This window comes from Caretta caretta, chromosome 11 (assembly GCF_965140235.1).
Source record: "Caretta caretta isolate rCarCar2 chromosome 11, rCarCar1.hap1, whole genome shotgun sequence".
NCBI lineage: Eukaryota > Metazoa > Chordata > Testudines > Cheloniidae > Caretta > Caretta caretta.
Genome location: NC_134216.1, coordinates 65,326,400 through 65,353,666, shown reverse-complemented (window position 1 = coordinate 65,353,666; position 27,267 = coordinate 65,326,400). Strand labels below are relative to the sequence as shown.

Sequence of the window (27,267 nt, the reverse complement as noted above, 5' to 3'; positions counted from 1 at the left end):
TAGTAAATCACAGTTATTTTTCTATAATTAGATTAGAATATCATGGCAGGCATCTATCTCACATTAATGTAAATGCCTCCTTTCAAAGTATATGATCAGTGAAAAAGTGACTACAAAATTCATCATGGGGTTTCATGTTTATTGTCTCTCAGTCATTTCTATATCAAATTTACTTTGTTTATGAGTAAAATAGTTTCCCCTCCAACTGCCAGTTAACCCAAACTGGGATCTGAAAGTGAAGCAGTGTTCCTTCTGATTTGTATGTCATCGTTAATAATAGCAATTCCTCATGCGGGAGGTAATTAATAATTCTTTTGATGATGCCAACACTAGGAAAGAGTCCAGTGCAGTCTCCTACAGATGGGTGGTACAGGCTCTGTAGTTCTGAGAGACGTAAGAAGTAGTCAGATATATTTAAGTCAGCGATATAAGCAACTATCATTCAGAATACCCATGATCTGTGCTGAGCAAGCTGCCATTTTTACATAGACGCTTTTTTTTTTTTTTTTTTTTTTACCACAAACCACTTTAAGATTGCCCACTATAGAGCAAGGGCTTAATCCTACAAGGTGACTAGCACTTCCTATGAGTTGCAAAGTGCCTTTAACTCTCAATGAACACAACAGTAGTAGAGGGTCCTCAACACCTCTGGACTGGGGCCTAGATAGACAAACTTGAGAAAAGAATACATTTTATTGTTGCTAGGGGTGTGTGTGTGTGTGTGTGTGAATAATATATAGGACCCAATTCTGTGCTCTGATGTACACACAGGGCTCCTATTGACTCATATGTATAGTAGAGGCTACATGATGGTGAGGTATAAAGGTTTGATTGGTTGAAATTACCAAAGCCACCAGTCAGTTCTGGAGTTGATCCTAAATTAATGCCAATAAAACTTCTGTAATACTGCACCAGGCCAGCATATAGGCTGTGTATGAGTGTTTCACAGAAAAATGATTTTAGAAAAAAATAGCTATTTAAAAATATATAGTGGTGGTGTTGGGTGGTGGTGTTTGCTTAGTGGGGGTTTTGTTTTGTTTTTGGTCATATCATTTTAACTCTAAAATCATGTTGTCTTAATACCATGAGTCCAGATTGAAAGGTCAAGAAGATGGTAAGTAATACATTTTAGAAAGCTCTAAAAGTGATCAAAAATAACTTTTCTATGCATAATAATGCCACAATTATAAGGTCTAATATCTCATTCTACCAAGGTGACGAACTGAAAATGTATTATGTGAACACACAAACAGACACGTAAATATGGGCATTGCTTGCAACTTCACAGTATGCCTCACAGCTATTCTGCAGCTTTCCCATATGTCAGTGACTAAAGTCCGGTTTCAATTTAATCCCATGATTCTGAAGCACAGATCGTAACTCAACCACGACTTCAGTCAATTCCCAAAAGGGACACGATATACATATAAATATTATGCATTTATATCTACACATGCAGAGTCATAATTAGTGCATATTCATATAACACACATAGAATGGCACCTTTTTAAATACAATCTCAGTGTGCAGAAAATATATTCTTTCATCAGGTCTATTCTCTGCAATATCCATTCCTAGTTTATAGGAATGTGAAAATATGGATTATATATGTTTACTTAAAATATACATTTCCAAGTGCACACAGAGTAGATATTTGCATCAATTAAGTTGTTGCCCTGTACTAGAAAGTCCACACATTCTAGCTGTGTACATAAATTGCTTAATATATTTAAGCAGAACAGATAGTACCATTTATGTCATCTACAGACCACTCACCCCCTGCCCATCTATCTTTGAGCACAGCATGTGCATTCTTTCCTGTAGTATGTAGTATATTTAGTTTTATACAGAATCACTATTTTTCTAGCACTAAGGTACTATCTTACAGAGTGCAATGAAACCAGCAGACAAAAGTAAACACTGCTAAAGCCTGCAGTGCTAAAAAATATCTTTCTAATCATTCAGTGGTATGTGCCATTGCTATGAGGATTAGAAAACACAGTCACAGTCCTGTTTATTTAAAACAATCTTTAGTTCAATATCCCTGGTCAGCATTTTGACTGTCAATATTCAGTCATGCGAGTCTTTGATTCAGATACTATATAACCCTTCTGAAATTACAAAAATAAACTTTTGGGGGGCAGTGTTAAAGTGGCTAACTTCAAAAAGGTTGGGTTTTTTTCAGTCTACTATATTAAACTAATGCATGTTACTGGAGAAGCTGCAGACTGCAGTAGATTTCTGGCAGATCAAGATTTTGGGAAACAGAGATGTGGCCGCAGAATTTTTTAGAATTCTCTCCTGGTCTTTGCAGTCTGCCCTGAACCAAATTAGATTTGCCAAAAAGGCTTAGCTTATTTTCTAAAACATATTTGCCAATCTGTAGCAAATAGGTTGTTAGATATTTTCCCTTGTTGGATATAAAGTGCTCTTTTTGATTAGTTCATCAATAGTTATCAAAAAACTCTATGGAGAAGGTACAGTTTCTCTACCAAGACTCTACATTCTCTCTCCTCCCATGCTAATGCAGTTCCCTGACATTTAAACATGGGACTCATCTAAGTCAACATCAGTCTCACCAAGCTCAACATGCGTGAAGCTGAAGTGGCTGGTAAGGAGGGGATTCTCCATCCCATTGTCCTCGCTGATGTGAAGGACAGTGTCTCCATGTTGCAGTAAGCTAGTTGTCTCAAGGCCTGCAAAGTCCTCTGTATCAGAGAGCTGTGTGGGTGGGGTGCTATGTACTTGTGCTGGCCGGGGCTCCAAATCCTCCTCTGTTTCTTTTTCTTTCTCAGTGGGAAGCGCCTCACTCTGAAATCAAGGAGAGCTTATGGTCAGGCTCCACTCATGGGAAGAGAAGGGGGTGGGGGACAGAATATAAACCAGCATGTGCAAAATATATTCAGATCTGTAAACTAATAAAGGCTAATCCATAACTGCCCCTTGGTTTATTTGAAATGTTTAAAAGGGTATAAAACCCTAAAATGTTATGCAAAAACAGTTAATTTTTTTCTGGCTGGTGAATTTGTAGTGGAAACTACAAAGATGACATTGCTTAAAAGGACACCGCAATTTGAAATTATTTTTTTCCCCTCATAACTTTTCCAAAATGTTTTTTTCTGTCTCTTCTGCACATAGCCAAGGATGTAGCCCCCTGGGGAACCAGATAAAGAGACATCAGAAAAGAAACCTTTGTCTCATTGGGCTGGCTCTAAATTCTGGGTTACAATTTGTAATTTACTTACACAGCATCCTCCACCCATTAGTGATGTCTAACACCTGCTTTTTCCAGCAGTCAGTGCACGACAAATAGCTTCTTTCTAAAGGTATCCTACTGCAATCAGATATATGATTTACTCTAGCTAGCGTGAGTACCACTAGCAGTGAAGCTGCAGTGGCATGGCTCTCAGCCTGCACTATACAACCCTGTCCTGGACCCTGGGTACTTACGCGGGTGGCTAGTCCGTGCTCAAGCCCATGTGCCGCAGCTCCACTGCTACGGGCACTCATGCTAGTTAGATTAACATTAGCTCAGGTATGTCTACACGTGCTGCAATCACACACCCTGTCGACATACTCAAAGTCTTGCACCTTTGCTACTGCAATAATGTGGTTTTGGTAGGAATCCTTCCATACTGATGCATCAGTCTACCCTACCCCAACCCCCATTCCTCAGAGACCAATGTAGCTGAGGAGAGAGTTGAATTAAAATTTTCCTGGTATAGAAGGATGTGAGAGAAAAGATCTGTACAGACAGGAGGAGGAAGACATAGGATCAGTCAAGCTAAGGACATGTCATGATGAAGTGCCAACGGAAGTGGAAGGAAAGAGAATCAACACAAAGATCTGGGAGCTGGCAATTTAAACAAGAAGTGGCATGGGTAACCACCTCACTGTAAAGAAAACAGACTCTGCAGTCTTCACACACCAACCCCTTCTCTTTACGGCCACAAGTGAGATCATTAGCCATTTTCACTATTTTTTCAGCAGCTTAAATCACTAAGTAGAGAGGTACTGCATATGCATGTACCCACTAGAGATTGAGCAGCTAACCTACTTTCTGACTTGTCAGAGACGGGTTACCTGGCTGGTGGTTTGGCTATGGAGATCAGCAACAACAATGGCAGGTGAGGTGGTCAGCACAAGTTTATTCACAGCTTCTGGCTTGCTGACTTCTGCAGGGCTGCTCCTGCTGCAGCTAGGTTGCAGGGCTGGGATGGGTGTAGCATCTGTTGTTGAAGATGTTGTTGCCTCTGGCTGAGTTTCAGTGAAAGTCACTGATCGCTTTTGATCCACTGGGGGACCAGGATGTGGGGAAGGATAAATACAAAATTACTCCAATGTAGAAAAAAATATCAGAATATAACAAATGCTTTTATGTTTATACGGTGTCTTTCATCCCAGATTTCAGAGTAACAGCCGTGTTAGTCTGTATTCGCAAAAAGAAAAGGAGTACTTGTGGCACCTTAGAGACTAACCAATTTATCTGAGCATAAGCTTTCGTGAGCTACAGCTCACTTCATCAGATGCATCCTGTGGAACCACAGTATGCATCCGAACAGTATGCATCCGATGAAGTGAGCTGTAGCTCATGAAAGCTTATGCTCAGATAAATTGGTTAGTCTCTAAGGTGCCACAAGTACTCCTTTTCTTTTTTCATCCCAGAGTGATTTACATATATTCATAACTGCCCATGTGAGTTAGCTATTATGATCCTCATTTAGATGAGGAAACTGAGGCACAGATGGTTAAGTGACTTGCCAAAGGCTGGATAGGAAGTCTGTAGTAGAGCTGAGAATACAATCGAGAGCTTTTGACTCCTATTTCTGAACCTTACCTAGAAGGCCACCAAGCGGGAGTAAAGAGCAAGCAAAACATAGTTACCTACACTGAAATGTACCCATTAAAGTTAATATCCTTGCCCTTGTTTTTAATTATGGCTAAAGATTTAGGTTGTAGCACATCTCCTGCAGCACTGTTCCTCTTAGGACCATCTTGATTCACTAATGCAAGGAAAAGTCCTGCCTGCTAGATCACTAACCAATGTGCTCTGCACAGGCTTCCCTTGAAAACCACTTGGACGCTTCAGGAGGTGCAGAATTCAGCAACTGCCTACCCTATTGAGCAATGTTAGCCACAAAAAGAACATAGCACCAGTGTTCCAAAGACTAAATTGGCTCCCCTATTTGCTTCTATGTTCAGCCTTTAAAGCCCTGTATAGTTTAGGTCCTCGCTATTTGAGAAACTTTCTCTCCTCCCATGTTCCACCAGGACACCTGGTGTTGGCAGAGGCACTCTCACAAGCAATCTCTAGAGTTGCACATCTGAGTGCTGTTGACAGGGCATTCGCAGTGGAGGATACCTGACTCTTAAATCCTCTATCTATGGGTGAGGAGATAATTCAATGTCTATGTCCATTCAGATGTCGGCCTTTGGAGAAACTACCAATTTTGTGGAAGTGTTTTTTTCTGATGTGATGTCTGCCCTCCAGAAACTAGACTGAAACCACTAAAATTCACATCACATGGACTACTGAAGAGCAGCTGGATGATAATTGCCAATTCCTACCTGCCAGGGCTAGACATGAACTGATAAAAGACTATACATCTCATTACCAATCCCCCGAAATGATCCAGAACTTCTCTTCAGAACAGTCTACAGCAAGGGTGGACAAACTTTTTGGCCCGAGGGCCCGATCTGGTATGGAAATTGTATGGCCAGCCATGAATGCTCACAAAATTGGGGGTTGGGGTGTGGGTGGGGGGGTGAGAGCTCTGGGGTGGGGCTGGGGATGAGGGGTTGGGGAGCAGGAGGGTGCTCCGGGCTGGGACCAAGGGGTTCGGAGAGCAGGAGGGGGATCAGGGTTGGGCAGGGGGTTGGGGTGCGGGAGGGGTCAGGGGTGCAGGCTCCAGGCGGCATTTATCTCAAGCAGCTCCCAGAACCAGCGGCATGTCCCCCCCCTCCGGCTCCTACGCAGAGGCGCAGCCTGGAGGCTCTGTGTGCCGCCCCATCTGCAGGCACCACCCCTGCCCTGGTTGCCAGCCAATGGGAGCTGCAGGGGCAGTGTGCTGCTTCTACGCATAGGAGAGTGAGGGGGGACATGCCACTGCTTCCGGGAGCCGCTCGGAGATGCGGGATGCACGGAGTGGGCTCCCTGACTGGAGCTCGAGGGCTGGATTAAAATGTCTGAAGGGCTGGATGCAGCCCCCAGGCCACAGTTTGCCCACCCCGGTCTACCTATGTACATTTCACACACAGTAACCTGTCTTAGAAGGAAAAACAAAATCTAGTAGCTCCTACTTTAAAATATTAGATGCCAGCTGTGGAAAAGCAGAAGTTGTCTCACCACTTGGTTTTGTTTTTGGCTGTATACTTCGACGAGTAGTTGAAAGTCGAGCCCCGTGATGGCTACGAGATTCAGTTTGGGTCTTCTGACGTGAAAGAAGAGGTCTTCGTAGCTAAGGTACACAAAGCAGAGTAAAGTTAGACCAAGGAGATACTAATGTACAACTGAAATATTCACCTTTATGTGACTAAGTCATATCATTTATACCATTCTCCTACGTACAGCCACCAATTTTTCTTTTTGTGGGTATACATGTTTTGGCATCTTTAATTTAGACATCAGTGTAGTATAAAAGCAGGTGATGAAATAATGGCACTTCATACCAATTCAATTTTAATGCAGTGACCTTTGCTCAAATAATATAGCTATAGGGGAAAGGGTTTGGGGATTTGAAATGAAGCATAACTTCTTGCTCGGTGGTTTGGCAGACCTGAATGGTTCAGCTTGCCCACGCACTTCCTGCTAATTCAGAGGATTGTGATGTGGTAATACATTCTGGGCAAGGGGAACAGAAGATAGAAGATCTCAGTAGCAAATGGACTGCAACAAATGGAAACTGTCATGTTCACTTCGTCCTGTGATCTTACCTGCCGGAGGCCTCTCTTCCTTCCTAGTGGTTGCTGAAGAAGAAGATTCTGTTGTCCAGGTTCGCTCTGCACACTTGTTACCCTGTTAAGTGTTGACAGTACAGTATTAGCACAACCATAAAAGTACAGTGGCTGATTAGAATAATCCCTGGCAATCATGACTAAAAAACACTAATGGCACAGTCACTTCAAAGACAGCAGCATCGTCTTTGAAGGATGGGGGAAAGTATCCGCTGGGTTGCAGCTTCCAGGGTTTGGGAAGGGGATGGGAGTAGGAATCATGGCATTCAGGACTAGGCCACACACAGGTAGCACAGAGCTATAAAAATTGAGATTTTCAGTTTTCAGTCATTGATTGATGCATCCCATTCTGCAATACCCACTTCTCTGTGTCCTTTGTCACATTGGCCTACACAGACAAAGGGCAAGAACGCCATTTTATTATCTCCGTTTGTTTTTTGGTGAGGGTAATTACACAGGCTTATTTCTCCCAATTGGATTCCAAAGCCCTCACCTCAGGTTTGTCTTTTGGTTTCAATGCCATTTAAATAAATGAAAACGAAAAACGAACACAACTGACAAAGGTTCCGTTCACATAAAGGGTGCATGACTTATGCAAACAGGATGCATTCAGCATGTTTGCAGCCTCAAGTCTCTTTGTGGCTAATGAGCAAAATAAATACAATTAAATATAAAAACAAATCTACAGTATTCTTTTAGGCCTTAATACGTTGTCAAAGAAATCTGAATAACTGAATTAAAAGTAAAGGCGCTTTAAAATAGAACAGACTGCTAAATGCTGTAAAGTAGTCTGTATTACTGTTCAACTAATTCCTCTGTTAACCTGAGATGTGTAGCAGATTGTTCTTCTCCTCAGTCCTTTTCACAATACTGTATTATTCCTCCCAGTTCAACCACAATCAGAGTTACTCATTAGCAGGCAATGGTCACAAATGTTTTAGTTGAGTGAGCTGAATCTGAGACAGGTACGGTTGCAATGGTAAGTAACACTTAGATGAACTTCTTTCAAAAGGGACAGCTGCCTACTTGGGACAAATCCGAACCACTGAGGCATGCATCCCAATTAAGCAGCTTCTAAGATTGTTTAGTATGCACTGCTGAATATTCAGTGCGTTCTGGCATTGGTATGTCTTAATGTAAGAAAAAGAACATTCCCTTTCTTCTCACTTTTCCGGGGCTTTCTTGGATCTTCCCTGGAAAGAGGTCAGAGCCTCTAGGGAGGTGTGATTTGACACAGAGCCTTACCAGGACTGGAGGAGAAAAAGACAAAGCTAATACTTTTGTGGGTTCATTACAACAGCATGGCCAGGAGAGTAGTTTAGCTCAACACCAGAAAATAATGTATATTTGGGTCCTTTCTCTCTTGGACAACCCTTTCAAAAGACATCACCATCCTCTAGAGCAAATACTCAGCACAGTGCAATTTGATTTACAATGAAACGTTCTAAATGTCAAGACGAGACTATGCCCCTATGATCTGCATGATCCCACAAGCTACTTCTAGCTGCCAGCATTACATTCTTGACCCAGACAATGGCCCTACAGCACATACAACTGCTTAGACTGCAGTAGACTCCAAAAGTGATACATCCTCAAGGGTATCAAGGCAAATAGGCTGAATTTACATTTTTCCTCACGTAAGAAATCCAGACAGTTTGACATTATATGTATACATTCTGTTAATTTTCTGCTTCTAGAATTACTTGAGAACTTGGCTCCAGCAAATATTTAGCGACTCAGAGATAGATATTAACATGTGAATATTTTCTTTAAATAGAAAAAATATTGAACCTCAATTTGTTTCTAAAGAGGCTGCAGAATATATATTTAAAATGGTGCAATAAAAAGTTTCTGTTCAACCCAGTAGCTAAATACCATTGAGTTATGGTAAGATTGTTATTACAGTTTCTGAGGAAAAATGATGACGTTTAGTTCTATGAAGTTTGAGACCGACCTCTGACAGAAAGACTAAAATTATGTTAAATGTAAATCAGGGGTTCTCAAACTGGGGGTCAGGACCCCTCAGGGGGTCACGAGGTTATTACATGGGGGTCACGAGCTGTCAGCCCCCACCCAAGCCCCACTTTGCCTCCAGCATTTAATATGGTATTAAATATATTTAAAAGTGTTTTTAATTTATAAAGGGGGTCGCACTCAGAGGCTTGCTATGTGAAAGGGGTCACCAGTACAATAGTTTGAGAACCACTGATGTAAATAGTCTATTACAGCAATGACAGGTTTCAGAGTAACAGCCCTGTTAGTCTGTATTCGCAAAAAGAAAAGGAGTACTTGTGGCACCTTAGAGACGAACCCATTTATTTGAGCATAAGCTTTCGTGAGCTACAGCTCACTTCATCGGATGACGAAAGCTTATGCTCAAATAAATTGGTTCGTCTCTAAGGTGCCACAAGTACTCCTTTTCTTATTACAGCAATGGAACAGGCATGTCAAAAGGCGAACATAACGAAAACACCTTGAAAAACTCATTAGGTAAAGATAATTCATTATACTTGTGAGTGTGATGTTACCATACTACATGTATGTTAGACATAAGGAGAAAACGATTCCCATGGACTAATCTGTGCATTAAAGACAAACAAAAAGAGATGAGTGACAGAAAGGTTGGATTCAGTTGCTTTTCCTCTCTGTTGGCCTGGGTTTAAGCCTCACTTACATCAGATGTGAAATGAGTTTAGTGTTCTAGTGGACAGACTTATGCCGTCACATGAATTGGCATAATTCAGAGTGATCTTATGAGCGTGAACGGCAGACTGGAGGTAAAAGTTGGGGGAGTGCTAACAGTGGAATTTGGCAGGAAAACCTGCACAGAGCCCCGCCCTGTCCTTTTTACTTTCCTATATACTCAGATTCACCCCACATTTTGAGAGAGAGAGAGAAAGAGTGCAAGTGTAAGATGAATGACTGAATTTCCTGAAATAGTTATGATTCCATTATGGTTGTTTTTTCCTCCTCCAGAACAGCAACAATAATCTGGCTTCAGTGAAAATTAGTTCCAAAGGGTCTCTTGACTCCATACGTACCCTCCCCTTCTTTTCTGCCTTTCATTGTCTAATAAACAGGACCAAGAGTGCATTCTTGCTTTGTTCTTGGTTTGGAGCAATCATTATATTTGGGAGGTCAGTTTGTGGAGACGCTACTGAACTGCTTTGAATCAAATCCAATGCCATTTTCACATGACATAGTTTACTCTACTTCTCCTGTGAACCTGGCATCTACTAGAGGATTTTTGTTGGAGAAGATAAACCTCATTTGTTGGAGCAGAACACGCTTGTAAACTTTCCTGTCTATCAAGTGTGCTCTACTGGGTACCTATGACAAGGTGCCATGTCCCCATAATCATGTTACATGGTTAGCACAGAGACAGACAGACAGACAAACAAGCTGTTCATGAAAAATTATTGCCAACCGTACAACAAATGTCAGGCCAGTGTAAAATTCATACCACACAGAACACACTGGAATAAGCATTCTCAGGTTGGCATTTATGAGAAGTTATTTTCACGAATAACAAGAAATAATGCAACAAATAAAAGTGTGGGTGGGGGGAAGAGGGAGGGGAGAAGAACAAAAACCAGAAAAAGCAAGCAAGTACTGTAGTTGTTAAACTATATTAAATGGACTTTAGTGGTTGCCAGACCTTCAGATAACATCCAGAATGCACCTGCTGAACTTCTCAAGACACCAGGCATGACCTGGGATTTCAACAGACTGTGAAATTTCCTCCACACTTGCCCTGTTGATATTAATTTGCTCTAGTTTTCCTTATTAATCATGAATAATTTAAAACAAGCATAATTAGAAATGTTGAAATGGAATTTTTTTGTGCATCAGCTTTCAATGATAGAAAGTTCTTATTCTCTTTTCCCTTGTGCTTTGGGGAAATCTTCCATCTTTTGTCAAGTTATAACCTCAACAAATCATGATGCTCAATAAAAGAGTCCCCCCCCACACACCCTTTCTGCATAATCTTGGGAATTTGAACGTTATTCTCTTCCTGTGTTCATTGCTATTTACCTATGTAACTCTAATTGGTACAAGCACAAAAGAAAAATTACTTTATTGTTGTCTTTATTTATTATTGTTCTTTTGATTTATTTGAAATTCCTGTTTTCCATAATGTTCTATTCTTTGTTTGTTTCATTCCATCAATTGTGACTAAATATCAGCTTCTGAATTCAGTATGCTATCCTAAGCAGTTTTTATTCCTGTGCTCTAGTGAAGATCAAAGATATCTAAAGAAAAATCTTGGCCTGTTTTATTTAAACTAGTGTTCCTGAATAGAAGAATGTATTTATCCTCTGCTACAACAATGATCTCAATAAGCAGCTGTACTATCTCTCTGTTCTTTTGCTTCTTTCCTTTACAGAAGGAATGCAATTTGCACTTTTAAATACACACAATACAGCTAAAATGTTGCTTTTTTCACAGAACTATAATTGTAGCCTTTTCACAGAGATCAGGTTAATTATCTTGAGTCTCTTTTAAGGACTGTGGAATAAAAGTGTGGAATAAAAGTGTCATTTTTTTAAAACAAAGAAGTCTGTGACTATGTCTTCAAAAAATAACAAACCCCATCAGAAATAGTCTCTCTGTAGAAATCTACCTCACCGAACATGCCAACTGATCTTCTCCTTTACTGAAACTCTGTAACACAGAACAATACAGGAGATACAAACCTGTTCTGGGCAAAGGTTGATGCGTTAGTAGCGAACGGAACTCACTGTGCATATGTTTAGACTTCACAGATCAACATGAATTGTTTTGACATTGATCTTGTCAGCTGGCTCAGCTGTCTTAAAACTCCAGGACTTGTCACCAAGAGTTGCTGCGTAGCCTGACTCCCATTTATCAGAGTCAAGACATTTCACAATCAACATTAGGATGTGACTCAATCTGCAGGTCAACCGCCAAAGGTAATCAGGTTTTCACACTAATAAAGTGAATGCATTTAACTTCCTCTATAAAGAAATATTTGTTTGTTTTTTTCTAGGCTTCTGAACTATTGCTCAGTTGACTCTCAAGAAGACCGGGTTCTTAATGATCTTCTTTGCAAGAGTAATACATTTTGCTATAAAGTAACATCCCTGCCTCGGCCAAAGGACAAATGTCTGTTCTTTACAACACCTTCCACATTACCACCAATCAGAGACTGATCAAGGCAGGGCACACAAACACAAGTGACACTATGAATCATGGGGTTGATCTCAATGACACATCCAACAACAGACTTCATTTTCCATTTTTCAACATTAAAATAAAACTGGAGAAATCTCAAACAAAACAAAATTAGTTCACAAGAATACCTCTCAACACATCCTCATCTTTAGGCAAGAGTGATAAAATAACAAAGAGTGATGTGGTATATTTCAGGGAGCAGACTGTATTCTCCCAGTATGTGGGAATGCTCTCTGAGAATGAAATAAGGAGCTTGTGATGAGTGAGAACTTCCCCACCTCATGAGGATCAGTTGAGAGGTATGACCATAGTAGTACACCAGGAAGAATGATTAACATGGCTGAGCTGACTGTTAAAGGTGCAGTCCTCCTTTTAAAATCTTACGACCTACGTATTTTAAAGGCACAGTAATAACACTGTTTGTTAATAGCATCTGCCTGAAAGCTCTAAGGCTAGTGTTTGTAGAATGACAAAACTTTGTAATAAGTGGGGATTCCTATAAAGGCATTCATAGGGAACTGTATTTAACATGGCTTATGAGGATTAGTATTATTAATGAATGCTAAAGAAAATAATAATGATTAAAGTGTTTCTTGATGGTAATGTTAGATTAATATAAGGACAGATTTTTTAAAAAAGGAGGTCCCCAAACTGGTTCTCATAAAAGGTTACATTTAATGAGGTGGTGAAAATAATGCTTCTTTCTTATGTCTTCAGAGCAATAGCTAGCAATGGAAAAATCCACAACAGGCAGACAAATATTTTAGCTTGGAAGATTTTTCTTTTTTTAATTCCCTCACAGTTGTTAGGAATTAAAAGCTGTTGGCAATCAACGCTGAAAACTGAAGTCGGGTTACTACACCTTTGACTTGCAGGCCTGAGTATCGATGAACAACAAGAAACAGACATGGAAAGAGAGACAAAGGATAAAGAGAGAGAGAGACAGAGGATATAGGGAACTGATTATTTCCCAGCACAGACACTGACAGACAGGTAGTGTTGACACTGTACCTAGAGAGGCTGCCCTCAGCGGCCAGGCTCTGGGAGTCATCGAGGACATTAGGTTCACTGCAGGAGGGGCAGGGAGATGAAGCATTTAGGGAAAGAAAATGCAAAAAGCATGCAATTGTCTCTGTTTTCAAGAAAAAAAAATATCAACGGAATAAGAAAGGAAAAGGAGGACGGTAAAATCATTTGGTCTTGCACTGGGTCATCAGAACATATGACTCAAGGCGTTGAAAGAGGAACATCTGATCAATCTAATTCTGGATAAAAGGAGCAATTTACAAATGGAGGCTATGATACATGGAGACCTCCAAAGCGATACAATACATTGCATGAGCTAAGAACCTCACTGAGGTGTGATTCTAGTGCAAATAAGGGAGGGGGATGATGGGGCTTAGAAAGTTTTCAAACCATGTTGCTGCCTGTATTCCCTGTGATGGTATTCTGTTTACTTCCAGTTTCATTTAAGATCTTCCCCCTACAACCACCCCATAAACTCACTTATTCAGGCTTCTCCTTGAAGCGCGAATCAATTTATCATGAGCTGCAGAACAACATTCTAGTTCTGATGCCATTAAAAGGCCAAACTGCAGGAAAGCATGATCTTGCATTGTAATGAAACTGTAAGTAAACAGCTGGAATGTGTACTGGCAAATCTGTCCCCAGTCACGCTGCCTCAACAGCAGCCTACTTCCCCTGTTAAGCAGGAGCAACCAGCAGTATTCCATCCTGTTCACTCATATGTGAAATATGAAAGATAGAAAGAGGTCTGGTGGATTACCAGCAGGAAAGCAATAATATTACTATACATGTATTAGTTCATTTATTAGTTTGCATGTGTAATACACTCAAAAAATCCCAGAGACCATTGCTCATCCATGACTAAAATGGGTATGCAGCTGAGAACAAGGATTATGTTTGCTGGGCCAATGAAATATCTACCTTAAACATTAGATTGCATGCTTAAAAAGCTAAGAGTCCAAATCTATATTGCAATTACACTACACTATTTTTCTGAGCATCACCAATTAAAAAGCACCACAGCCCACAGGAAAAAATTTATAGTAAAATATACTTATTTTAAAGACACTAAGGAAATGGAATGAAATGAGTTTAAAGGTGTCCTCACAAGCAGTGTCATCCCTAACCATTCTGGGGCCCTACGCAGCCCAGCCCAGCCTCCCCCCCATGGGGGAGGGGGTGCCTCTCTGGGGGGGGGAGGGAAGGGCTGGACCCAGGTCTCCGTGCGGGGGCAAAAGCAGGCTTGAGGGGCACGGGGGAACCGCCCCCCCAGCACTCACCAGTGGTGCGGCTGGGGCCGGGTTGCTACACTTCCCGCCGGCGGGGAGTGCAGGCCCCAACTCCTCAGGGGAGTGGGGGCGGGACTGAGGCGGAGCAGGGGCTTTGGGGAAGGGGTGGAGTGGAAGGGCTAGGGCGGAGGAGGGGTGGGGGCCATGGGGTAGAGGTGGAGCAGGGGTTGGAGCAGCACGCAGCTGTGCAGGGCACAGGAAATGTGGTGCCCCAAATTTCCTGGTGGCCTACACAGCTGCATACTTTGCGTATGGGTAGGGATGGCCCTGCTTACAAGTACCCTTTATACAAACTCTGGGATAAAATTTGGAATGGCTTCTAGTTCAACAATTACCTCCCTTATCTTTGCCGGTATGTACTATAGCTGTTTCTTTTAGCTGTTACATGCTCCACACACTGAGGGATTTCTAACTGAATTACAAACAAGGCTGGGCAAAGGGACAATGGCCAGTCATAAGATAACGCAGTATTCACATTTTCAAGGTTTATAAAAAATGACATAGATGAATCTATACATTGACCTTTTATCAGCGCTCTTTGCAAATCTATGTCACATATAAATAAAAAATAAACATTGTTTAATGAAAAATAACAGAATTTAACTGGAAAAATTCTTGTTCATCATCTTCTATGTCACACACCTGACTAATGAGTGCAATGTCCAATACCCAAATCCTCTCTCTCTCTTTCTCTCTCACTCTAAAAAGAGGCATCCAAGATTAGCTCTAACAGACAGAGAAATTTATGGTTTAGAATAATCCCACTTCTCTTTCTGCCATTAGCTAATGTCCAGAGGAAAACTAATTTTTGTTCTGACTTGGGGTTGAGATTGTACTGAAGAAACTTTTCCAGCACCCTGGGATTTCTCCCTACTCATTTTAAGTGTTGTATGCAGGACTCTGGCTCAGAATGAAACCTCTAAGTGTACTCTGCACCCTGAAATCATGCCTATATCTTTGAAATCCACCACATCAACAGGCATGGCATTAGCAGAGAAACAATAAAGATGCTGTCAGTTTCTCAAGGGAACGTTTCTAACAATGAAATGTCGTTCTCATGAAGGTTATGCAGTATACATTGCATTGAAGAATTGTTATGTTCTAACCTGCGGCAAGTATTTGCACTGACATCAATGGGACTACTCGAGTGAGCAAGCACTGCAGGTGGATGATTAGCCTTTTAGTACTGGGGTAATGAATTTACCACCCTCACCCTGCTGCTGTGTCTGAGTTACACACAATATACCTTTGGAATGTCTGCTCTGGAGAACAGAGTGGGAAAGGAGAAAAGCACATGTTGTTACCTTTGGCTGGGTAACATGCCCACCTCAGCCTGAGGTGCAGACATGCTGGAGATATGGCTGGAGAACCGCCGCCTCCCAATGGCACCCATAAGGTAGGTTTCCTGTTCACTTACCACACTGGGCATGCTCACTGAGTCATCTAGAAAGGACATGGGAAAGAGACCAAAAAAGAAAAAAATTCATCCAAAACACCAATGACACATTTAAAAGTTTCCAGGTAATTCCAGATCCTGTCCCATGTTCATGCCTAGTGCACGCAGAACTCTCTAAGTCACTCAGGTCCGACACTGCAAACATGTGCATCTGCTTAACTTTTCTACCACAAGTAGCCATAGTAAAGTAACACATGTGCATAAATGTTTGCAAGCTCAGGGCTTTAGACTGCAGGCCCTTTGGAGAAGGGACCCTCTCTCTGTTATATATTTGAACATTGTTTTGGACAATGAGTTCAGGGCGTTTAGATGCTACCACAGTACAATTATTATTTTTAAGTTATCCAACAAAATATGAGGCCTCTTGAGAATGAAAACTATAACTGGACATTTTGCTCATAAAAAAGTTAATAAATTTCAAGATCCAGAAAAATCAACCTTATTAAAAGATTAAAGGAAAGAGGAAGAGATGTACAGATGCAACAGTGTCTAACTTGCAAAATGCAGTATTTTCTCAAAATGCTGATCTTATATTCATGAAAATATGGGTGAACTTGCACAAAATAAGTCTGTCACATATGTTTAATTTTGATTAGAGCTGGCTGAAATTTTCAATAAAATTCTGAAATTAAAAAAACCTGACCAACTCTATACATAGTCGGAAAACAGAGGACAAATTCATTGAAATTTTTCCATATTTTAATTTTTTTTTACATTTCAAAATAAAAACTGGAGAATTTTTCATGTAATATTTCTAGCCCCCCCCCCCATTTTTTACCAGCTCTAATTTTGATATGTTGGGATAATCTGTGGGTGAATTTATTCTGATAAATTCCTGTTTCTAGAAAAAAATATTGCATATTTATATTGTAGTTGGATTTAAAGAGGGCATGTATCATTCAAAAATAAATCCAGTACTACCTATATTTTCAGTTACATCCCAAGGGAACCTGAAAGCTGTTGAAGTTTTAATTTCTTCTTATGAACACCAAGATGTGGAAGTTTTTCTGCATTTAATTATGTGAATTTGAATGCTATACCAACGCTGCTGCATTTATTTGATAAAAAAAAGTCTGTGTATTTGTAACACAAACACAATAACTCTCCTATGACATTGGAGGATTCTTTTAATCAAATGATCACTTTTGACCTGCAACCCAACAAGTAGTTTAAATACTACTTATAGAAAGGTTCATGATGCATGTTGTTCCTCCGACATGCCATTAACTAAACTGCCTCAATAGCTTCTCTTTTAGAATTAATTTTCCCTGGAGAATTTAGGTTCATTTCTTTGGGTTATTTTGGTGGCTCTCTCATGCTTCTTTCGGCATGTCAGCCAGCTTTAAATCAGACTGGGGTGGGACAGTGCTGGTGCTAGAGTCTTTACTGGCCTAGGCAAACAGGAAGATGTCTATTCATCACAGCTGGCAGTCACTTGTAATGAATCGAAGACTGTCACCAGAAGATACCATGGTCACCAACTACAGTGTATAGAAACCAGGACACAAGCTGTGCAATGTTTTGTAATAAATCCTTATGTATCAAGTTTCAGGAGGAGCACTCTCTCTGTTAGGGACATCATCTCCACACAACAAGCTCCTACACTTTTTCATATTCTAGGGCCATTGCCTCTCTCATGTCTGAAGTTTTCTGGGAATAGGCAGTTGTCCCCAAGCACCAAAGGTGAGTGGCAAGGGTTTCAAGCCATTAGGACAACCTCTGTACCACCAGAAGACAATAAAAGCTACATGAGTGGGAAGCCCAAGCCTCCTGGATAGAGATCACAAGGGCTCCTGGCTGATGGTTTTGAAAGAAGCCAGGAGCTTCTTGTAAATTGGTTAGTCTCTAAGGTGCCACAAGTACTCCTTTTCTTTTTGCGAATACAGACTAACACGGCTGTTCCTCTGAAACTTGGATGTTTCTGATATCAAAACTTAATTCAGGCAAACTCAGTGGTTTCAATGAGCTTCCCTTCAAACTCAAAGTGAAACTCAGACTGTACAAATCCACACAAACTATAAAAAACTAAACCCTCTCTGCAAAGAGACACCAGGATGTTTCATACAACTCAGAACCTTTTCTGCCTCTATCACTGGGTATAAAGGAGTGGAGTATTGGCTGACAGAAGTCTTAAGGCTTGATGTCCTCTGTTGATCAGCTAATGTATTACAAAATGCGCACAAATGCTTGATTAGGTCCTACATCCCAACCAGCATAGACACTAGCCACGGCTTGACCACACACAGTGCAGGTACAGGTACACATAGAAGCCCGTGGTTCAGAGATGAGCAGGAAGTGCACAGCAAGCTGATACTGCTGCAATGTGATGCCTGCTACACAGCCACCAAATTGCTCCTGCCTAGTAGCAGGATTCAGGCCAAAGAGGGGACTGTTTAGATAAATGCCTTATCAGCATTGTGAGGACTGCCATGTCTCTTCTGCTTTATTCACGGTCTACACCTGCACCTTACCCTTCCTCAGTCCTGTGCTCAAGAGTATGGAAGGAGGCACGTAAGGACTTGACATTAACAACTGCATAGTGCGGCGACCACCCCTAACGCTGAACCATGTGCCCGCATGTACCCTCTGTTCACAAGTGCGCTGGAGAGCAACAGCCTTTTCCTCCTGGCTGTGCACGAAGAAAGGGCTTGCAGCATTAAGGCCTCAAGCAGTAAAGAGTCCCTGATCATTCTACTGCCCAAAACAACACCCTCTTCTGCCTGTACAGCAGAGCTGGGCCTGGGCAACGAGGGGCCGCAACTGTACTCTGATCCTGCCCCGGCAGCCACATACTTTCTTCATCCTCCTCATCGGTGCGGCTCAGAGTGTCCTGCGAAGCCTGATGGGAAGGCTCGCTGTCCTGCTCCCAGACAGTGCCGGTGCCCGTGTTGGAGCGGGACATGGTAGCGAGGCTGAGGCGGTACGCGGAGGTGGAAGTGCCCACGGTGCTGATGGAGGTCTTCCCTTGGTAGGCTGCACAAAGTGGAGAAAACAAAGCTGAGTCAGTTCCAAGGCTGAAAGAAATATTGTTCCCCGTAGGGCGAGGGCATCTTCCTCAGCCTGGGTTTAGGGGAAAGGCGAGAGAAGTGGGAAAGTCAGAGGGCCAAATGGCCTTCTGCAGCGGCTGTGAAAGAGAACTCTACCACTGCTTGTGCTTACTCGACACCAGATCAGTACAATGTACCAGCTCAGCTAACCTGCAAGACACCTTTGTCACTGCAAAGATTTCTTATGTTCTCCCTGAGCCACACTGCCACATCCACTGCCCCTCTGTGACGTTTAGCAAGCAAGGCACATTATTATGGGGCAAAATACGTAGAGCTACTTTCTTTCTGAGAACAAAGTACTCGACATAAAGTTTCCCACAGTCTGGAAGTAATGACTGCTCTCTAGTGGCAGCAAATGTACACAGCAAAGGAGAAAGTTTGCAGAAGTGGCCACTTCATGAATGGTCAGGAGTTTTCCCGTTGATTTCAAGGGCGTAGATTTGGGCCAAAAAATGCTCAGCTGTCCTTTCACAAGGAAAAAAGAAAATAAATATCTGCTGCTGATAAACAAGTAGCTAATTCTAAAAGAGGGGAGCTGAGACTATCTAGATTTTAAAAACTACTTTCACCTCTACAGCCTTGGTTACAGTGCACTTTGGTCAGTAGTGACTGAAAGAGGTTACCACCTGACAGCTGCGTGTAGGCATATGAGAAGTGAGATGGTGTTCTTAGTTTAGTTAGTGGAGAGGTGAATGTAACAAGGCTGCCATTACAACTGGCCGTAATCTGCACTTTCGTTGGCTGTCTCAGCTGACGGGGCAGTGATTGACAGGGCATGAAAACCAACCCTGTCGCCCTCAGTGCGTTGCAGCACATTAACGAGGCAGTGCAGGGGAGCTTTGTATGCTGTACCTCATCTTTTCATAAAGAAGGGGCTTCAGACTCCAGGGCTGCCAGGCTAGCACCTTTTGCAAGCACAAAACTCACTTTAAAAACATAATAAATTACCATGCATAAAGCACCTGTTGCTGTGGGTCTGCTGTTGTACCCCAGTGCACCCCAGAAGAAAGGACGAAGCAGTCAGAACAGTTCCATGCAGTGCATTTCTGTTTTTGTAAATTCCATGTATTTGCGATAGAAGGGAGAGCTGCACATTTCTATGCATTTAACTTTCCATATATTAAATCAAGTTTCGCACACAGAGTGCTATACTGTGGGCAAAACTATTGACTCTTGCGGTGCGTACCCACACAGAGGGGTAAGAAATCCTCTTTCCTCTGTGTGCGAGCATCCTCCCCCTCCCAGAACAGCCTTACCTGACCCACTGTGCACTGCCTCCTTCAGGATTTTGAGCTCGCTGTTGAATTCCGTGATGAGGGAGCTCTTGCACAGAGGGCGTGGTATGAAGCGCCTCTCTAGCTGGTCAGCGATATGTTGCCGGGCAGTCATCTCCTCGTGATTCTCTGCAGGTTGGGCCAGCAGCTGACAGAGAGGCATAACAACCATTGTTAGCAAAAGAACACTCCAGCATCACAGAGAAACACTCTGTCCCTTTCCAACTAGCTCATGAGTGTCTGGCATCAGAATCCCTTGGCTGCTTGTACACCTACAGGCTGAGGATTTTTGTCCTTGTATGTAAGAAGTTGATACAACAACAAGCAGAGGAATGTTATCTACCTAGGGATGAGCTTTGTAGGTGCATGTGAAAACACAACCGAACACGCAGGTTTTTTCTCAGCTTTTTGGAATACTGTATGTTTATCTGATTCAATGTACATTGAAACCAGTCACTGTTGCTATTAATATACTAGTAGATAGGAATCAGGGCTTCCTTGTGCTAAGCAATACATTTACACACAATAAGAGACAGTCCCTGCCCCAAAGAGCTTACAATCATAGAAAGGTGGGGCTGGAAGGGACCTCAAGAGGTCATCGAGTTCACACCCCTGCGCTGTGGCAGGACCAAGTAGACCATCCCTGACAGGTGTTTGTCCAACTTGTTTTTAAAGGCTTCCAATGATGGGGACTCCATCTATACATGTCAGCGTAAGTAGTAGCAGCCTGGGCACACCGAGTGCCTGTCCAATATCAAGAGCTGTGTTTGGCTCAAAGCCAAAACAAAGTGGAAGGTGCTTCCCGTCAGACAAAGTCAGTGCAAAGTTCGCCCCCCGATCCAACCAACAACCCTGTTTAAAAAAATCTTCTCTTGATACACCATGCTACCCATCCCAGATCCTGTTCATTAGACCCACACAACCCCCTAGTGGCCTGGTTTCTCAGGGCTTGTGTTCACTGCAGAGTTAGCCGAGGCTCTTACCTGGGCGTTGCCCCTAATCCAGCTCCCATCCACACACAAAAACCTCTGACCTGAGGTTGGTGCTTCCAACCCGGGTTAACTGGCCCATCCTGGGTTATCGGGTTAAACCCAGATTCTGCTTTCACTAAGGTGGATAACCCATCCACTTTGCAGTGAGTATGCAGGCTAACCCACTTGAGTGCCAAGTGTCATCCAGCACCTTCTCATAATTTCTCCATCATGTGCCAAAACAGACAGACAAGTTCTCCCACAATCCACTGGGAGAGAATCACAGCAGCACAAAGAACCATGGGATGTCCTCTAGAAGTTCCAGTGACCACAAAGCAATGTTGGGCGTGCCGTGCAGCATGGCTGCTCACACCCAGGCTAGGCTAAGTCAGGTGCTGATCATCCGGGCTAACTCTGCAGTGAAGACATACTCTTATTGGCTGGGGCAGAGAACTAACCCTGTCACCAGGGTATCTAGGAATTGCAGCTCACTCCTTCACTCCTTCACAGATCTCCAGTGTCACAGATGTCGATAGTTACTGCTAAGAGCCAGGGAAAAGAGTGGGGCAAGTGTAAGGCCCCTCTGGCCTGTCCCACTGAATACTTTTAAAATGTTTCTCATTCTGACACTGGGCCATCCAGGAATTAGACAGGCCTTTGAGTTGGGGTCAGAAGGTCCCTCATGCAAGATTAATTCATGAGGGGATAGCTGGTTTATGAGATCTCTCTACCAATCCCAGGCTTCACCATATTATTTGGCAAGCCAGAGTTTATGGGGGACTAGCATTTGGATTTTTCCATACACAGATCTGACACCTGCAACCACTAATCTGACATTACTATAAACATTAGCCCCAAAGCTGAGCCAATTAATATAAAGTCACCTCAATAGTGGCCACTTGTGACCTCCTTTCTAAGGCTCTGATCCCAGGAGTTGACGAAATTCCTGCAATTACCTTTGAAGTCACGGGGTGGTGCTCAGTGCCTTGTGGGATAAGGCCCTAACAATGCAAGGTGAAATGCCTGCCCAGTGAGTAAGGATTCCCCTGTTAGCACCTTGAATGCTGACCCATGAGAAATCTTCCTGGCTTGTGGAATGCTGAAGGCTTCCTTTACTGTGCTTGTACGTCTGCCTGAGAGAGCTACCACCCAGCTGGAAGGCGGAGGTTGAGCTGATGGATAATTGTTGTTTACACTAATATCCATTATTACATCATCGACATCATCATCAACCTATCCAAATTCCAAGGGAATTTCAGGAGGAGGTGATGAGTACCATTCTGCACCAATGTGGTGTTGTGGATCTGCTGCATTAGAATTCCCATCATTGTAACTTACTCTTTGAGTGGCCCCTAAAATCCACTGTAATGGATGCTCCTTAGCTGCAATAGAGTCTGTACACAGGTCTACTAGAGAACCAAGATCTCGGAAATGCCTCCAGCCATCCTTCCGAGACAAAGCACAGAGTCAGGGGTCATTTCCTATGCAAAAATACTCTTCTCCCCAAAACCGCGGTTGCCCCCAAAGCCCATGTCACATTCTCCTTGCAAGACAGTATGGGGTGTCTTGCCTAAAAAATATTATCTAATGACGCAGCTGACACTAGGGTGAAAACTGGTGTTACCTTGCACTGAATGAAGGGCCGCAGAAGCACGAAGATAGGGATCCGGGTGCGAACAATAAAATCCAGGAAGTCCCAGAGGGCCAGCCCTCCCACCTTGCGCAGGGCCATTTCTTTGACTTGCAGGCTCAGCCAATACCACTGGCTGCCAAGCTGGCGCTCAAAGCACACAAGGATCACCTTCAGGGCTGCAGGGGAACAAACGCCAGCACGTGTAAAGTGCTGCAGAGCCAGAGCCAGAGCCGTTAACTCCAGCCTTTAACAGCTGGAGTATTCGCAGCGAGCAGTGGAGTGCACACACACCTAGGTCAGTTTCTTTACCATCAGCTGCCAACTCCTACCGGGGAGTAGGGCAGTCTTGGGGTTAGAGCCACAGGACTTGGCATCAGGAAGCACGAGTTCTGTTCCCAGCTCTGCCAGTGAGTTACTGGAAGATTTTCCTTCTGTACAACTATGTTCCTTTAATTTCTCCATGAGATACCACCCACTCCAAAGTTCCTAGATTGCACTAAAGAATTCTTTCCTCTTCCTCAGGATTTACTTCTTTCAAAACCAGTCCAGAGTGGGGATAGATTCCAGTCTCTGATCAAGGACCATGGAGAGAAATCTAGGCTGTGCAACCCCACAGAGGGAATGGCCATGTAATTGCTGTCAGGAGGTCATTAATGAGGCTACGAAGAGAGACCTTCCAGTACTGCAGCTGCAAGAGCCATACACCAAAGGTTATTTTGGATCCAAGAAGCCAAGTATCAGAATCCATTCGCACAACCCATCGAAAAGGTAATTTACAAATGAACAAGGTTTAGGCTGGAAATGAGGCTGCTTATTAAAGGCTAGATTGTGACATAGGGGGTATATCCCCAAGTGGGGCAGAAAGAACTGCCCTTACACTCCCACTCGGGCTACACAGACCTTGGGCCCAGGCACAGAAGAATAAGCAGGGCTATGTGTCTCCTTGCTCCTTCCCCAACAAAAGGCAGTTGGGGAAGTGGGGGCAGATTTGACTCCACCTCTCTCTGCAAGTTTGCCCAGACTAGCTGACCAGCGTGAGTGCTAGCGTAGCTCATCAGCCAATTACCCCTCCCAAGAGCAAATGGAGCAGGAGAGGAACTATCAATCGGTGAAGTATCTCTAAGACCATGCCTGCCAGAGCTACTCCTGGCTTGGTGCAGCATGCGCACCACTCAGTGCTCATGGCTGTGGCTAAAGCAGCTGTAAATAGCTCAGGGTATGCCTTCCCTGCAGCCGAGGGTATAATTTCCAACTTGAGGAGACATAACACACTAAAAATAGCACACAACTGCAGTGGCCCAAGCGTGGGACAGGCCAGTGGCCCCAAGTAAGTATCTAGGGGCTTGGATGGGATCACCGCCCTTCCTGCTGCATGCACTGCCATGGCTACACTTCTGTTTTTGGGGGGGATGTGTCTACTCCAGCTGGAAATGACACCTTCTGGCGGCAGGGCAAACATAACTTCCACTCAGCTGGTGCCTGTGAGGATTGTCTCTGCCTTCCCAGGGGTTTCCTAAACGCTCCCTTTTATTTTTCTCTCTTTTGATGGGTGAGGGGAAGCACTCACTCACCCAAGTAAGCCGCTTGGCTGGTGGACTCTGCGAGCCCTTCCCTGCGCAGGTCCTTCCCAGCCTCCCCTGGGGTGGAGCAATGTGCAGGGGAGCTCTCCATCATGAAGTTCTTGCTGCGGGAAGTGCTGATGATCCGAGGCGGCAGGAGGATGTTGATAACAGTCTGGAGCAGCAGAAGGACTTCAGGCTGCTCCAGCCAGGGACTGTCTAAGATCCATCGAAGCGGGTGGCAGGCAAAGGAAAGCAATAAAATAGATCAGGCCATATCCTCTCAAAGCCATGCAAAAGCCACAGCCTCGTTTTCAGTTCCCAGCTGTGATGTAATCAGAACTTCCCTCAAACCAAGCCCATCCCCAACCTTGTTATGTTGCTTCTCCTTCTGTAAGCAAAGGCAAAGTTATTCTATTCCCAAAATGCACGCTTGTGTGGCAGCACCAAACCCTATGAGCGTAATGACTCAGCCTCGTCTCTTCCCTTCACTCTTTGCTTTCACGCCTGCATTTGAGGGAGGTGCTTAGAAGTGACCACAATCTACAGAAGAAGACCGGGAGTGAGAGCATGATTTGGCCCAGATAACTGGCAAGGAACTGCGTGAACAGCAACCAACAGTGGCAAATTCCTGCCCCCGTAGCTCTGTATCTTACACTATGGTGAATTTTGTCTTGTCCAGAACTCTGTCATTGCTCTGATTTCAAAAGGAGGAGCACATCTGTTAAAGAGTGAGTTTGAGAACCACTGATCTGTGACACAGCTGAAACAAAAAGGAGAAACAACAGCTCCCATTGTAGCTCGCTTCCACCACCCCGATGAGTTCTAACCAAGCCAAGAAGAAACCAAATAAGAAGCAACAACAGTAGGAAAGGCAAATATTTGTTGTCTGGGAAGGGGGAACTCTTTTTGTTAAATAATCATCAGACCTTTGCTTCCAGATCCTACTGTGAGCACAAATGGAATCAGTAGGTTTAAAAGCATTCCTTCTCTTCTCTCCTGATTGGTGAATGGGGAGATCACATGGCTTAAGGGAAAATCTTCTTTCAAAGCCTGTGCAGTAATAATAAGAAAGGATTAAATGATTTCATCAGAAGATTAGAAATATAAACCACTGTGGAGAATGATGATTCTCATAGGCTTTGTTTACATAGCATAACACAGCTGATGGACTGATAAAATTACAAGCTCTGAGGCGGCCTGAATAGGAGTAGAGCATCTAAATGTCACCTGTTTTTAATATAATCAAGTGATAAAGGGCATTCTGATCTCAAATACACCATTATAAATCCAGATCAATCTATTCGAAGTCAATTTGTTGTAATTCCAAATCGAGAGTGGTACAAATGAGATCAGAATCCAGCCTGAATTACCTGGAAAAAAAGAGCAGAGGGAGTTATACCAATGTCAAAAACAACATCTCCCCATTTGCTGAATGTGGAGGTTACTCCAGGATTCACCCTCACTTCCCAGCCTCTTCACTTTGCTTCACTAACCCACAAAACCCTGATGTTATGGTAGCCTCCCTTCCTGAAAACAAGGGAAACCCACACTTGGATCTTGACAGTTATTCAAGTCTGAATGAAATGCCCCCGCAACCTGAACAGGTCTGTGTCCAAGGCAGAAGAAGTTTAGTGGCAGTGAAAGAAACATATGTTGGGTGAACCTCTGAAGGGTCGAAGCCTGGATAGAGCATCCAAACTATTAGATACTTCAGTGTGAATTGAAACTGAACCGCAGAACCACCTGAGTCTGCAAAACTGGGGTGGAATTCCCAGGAGAAGAGGTTTTTCTTGTGGGATTTCCAGCACTTCCACTTCAGATCCTGCTGGAAATACTGGTGGTATTATGGCATTTCCAGTTTTGATCCCTTCTGAAACCCAGGAAAAACATGTGAAAATGGAAAAAAAAGCAAACAAAAAAACCCACATATGCAAAGATCCCAGACTGATTTAAAAAAAAGATTCATTTGGAGTTAGGTTCTAAACAGGGGTAAAGATTTGAGAGAAGGTAAGGGTGGCTTTTATATTTTTAAGAACCAAATCACCCAGCCCAGGAAGAAGCCTGCAATGTCTCTGCACCGATCAGTGCCAATGTTCACCTTATGGATGCCATCTCCGGTTTCATGGTAAATGGGACTGTGATGTGCTTTGATGCCTCGGCCCTATACCCCTCTTTCCCATAACACCCCCCATACTCTGAAAAACCTGTCCCAGCGCTCATCTGGATGGTGGACGTGCCACTCATTGGTTAATTCATAGAATCATAGAATATCAGGGTTGGAAGGGACCCCCGAAGGTCATCTAGTCCAACCCCCTGCTCGAAGCAGGACCAATTCCCAGTTAAATCATCCCAGCCAGGGCTTTATCAAGCCTGACCTTAAAAACCTCTAAGGAAGGAGATTCTACCACCTCCCTAGGTAACGCATTCCAGTGTTTCACCACCCTCATAGTGAAAAAGTTTTTCCTAATATCCAATCTAAACCTCCCCCACTGCAACTTGAGACCATTACTCCTCGTTCTGTCATCTGCTACCATTGAGAACAGTCTAGAGCCATCCTCTTTGGAACCCCCTTTCAGGTAGTTGAAAGCAGCTATCAAATCCCCCCTCATTCTTCTCTTCTGCAGACTAAACAACCCCAGCTCCCTCAGCCTCTCCTAATAACTCATGTGTTCTAGACCCCTAATCATTTTTGTTGCCCTTCGCTGGACTCTCTCCAATTTATCCACATCCTTCTTGTAGTGTGGGGCCCAAAACTGGACACAGTACTCCAGATGAGGCCTCACCAATGCCGAATAGAGGGGAACGATCACGTCCCTCGATCTGCTCTCTATGCCCCTACTTATACATCCCAAAATGCCA

General features: G+C 43.2%; 1 protein-coding gene across 5 annotated transcripts in view; it reads right to left on the bottom strand.

The window, feature by feature from the left end:
• Positions 1 to 459: 459 nt before the first annotated feature.
• The window catches only part of UNC80 (unc-80 subunit of NALCN channel complex), a 186,892-nt gene continuing 160,084 nt past the window's right edge, over positions 460 to 27,267 (bottom strand). For 3 of the 5 annotated variants that reach the window (XM_048869158.2, XM_048869156.2, XM_048869157.2), the window contains 11 exons: positions 25,335 to 25,458; positions 24,418 to 24,624; positions 22,838 to 23,022; positions 20,225 to 20,390; positions 18,715 to 18,894; positions 15,770 to 15,908; positions 13,162 to 13,218; positions 6,934 to 7,015; positions 6,347 to 6,458; positions 4,084 to 4,295; positions 460 to 2,811 (listed from right to left, as the gene is read on the bottom strand). In XM_048869158.2, coding sequence (XP_048725115.1) covers positions 2,542 to 2,811; positions 4,084 to 4,295; positions 6,347 to 6,458; positions 6,934 to 7,015; positions 13,162 to 13,218; positions 15,770 to 15,908; positions 18,715 to 18,894; positions 20,225 to 20,390; positions 22,838 to 23,022; positions 24,418 to 24,624; positions 25,335 to 25,458 — 1,734 coding nt within the window. In that variant the 3' untranslated portion in view covers positions 460 to 2,541. The remainder of the gene's footprint in view (positions 2,812 to 4,083; positions 4,296 to 6,346; positions 6,459 to 6,933; positions 7,016 to 13,161; positions 13,219 to 15,769; positions 15,909 to 18,714; positions 18,895 to 20,224; positions 20,391 to 22,837; positions 23,023 to 24,417; positions 24,625 to 25,334; positions 25,459 to 27,267) is intronic. The other 2 variants (XM_048869155.2, XM_048869159.2) reach the window with 1 other exon arrangement.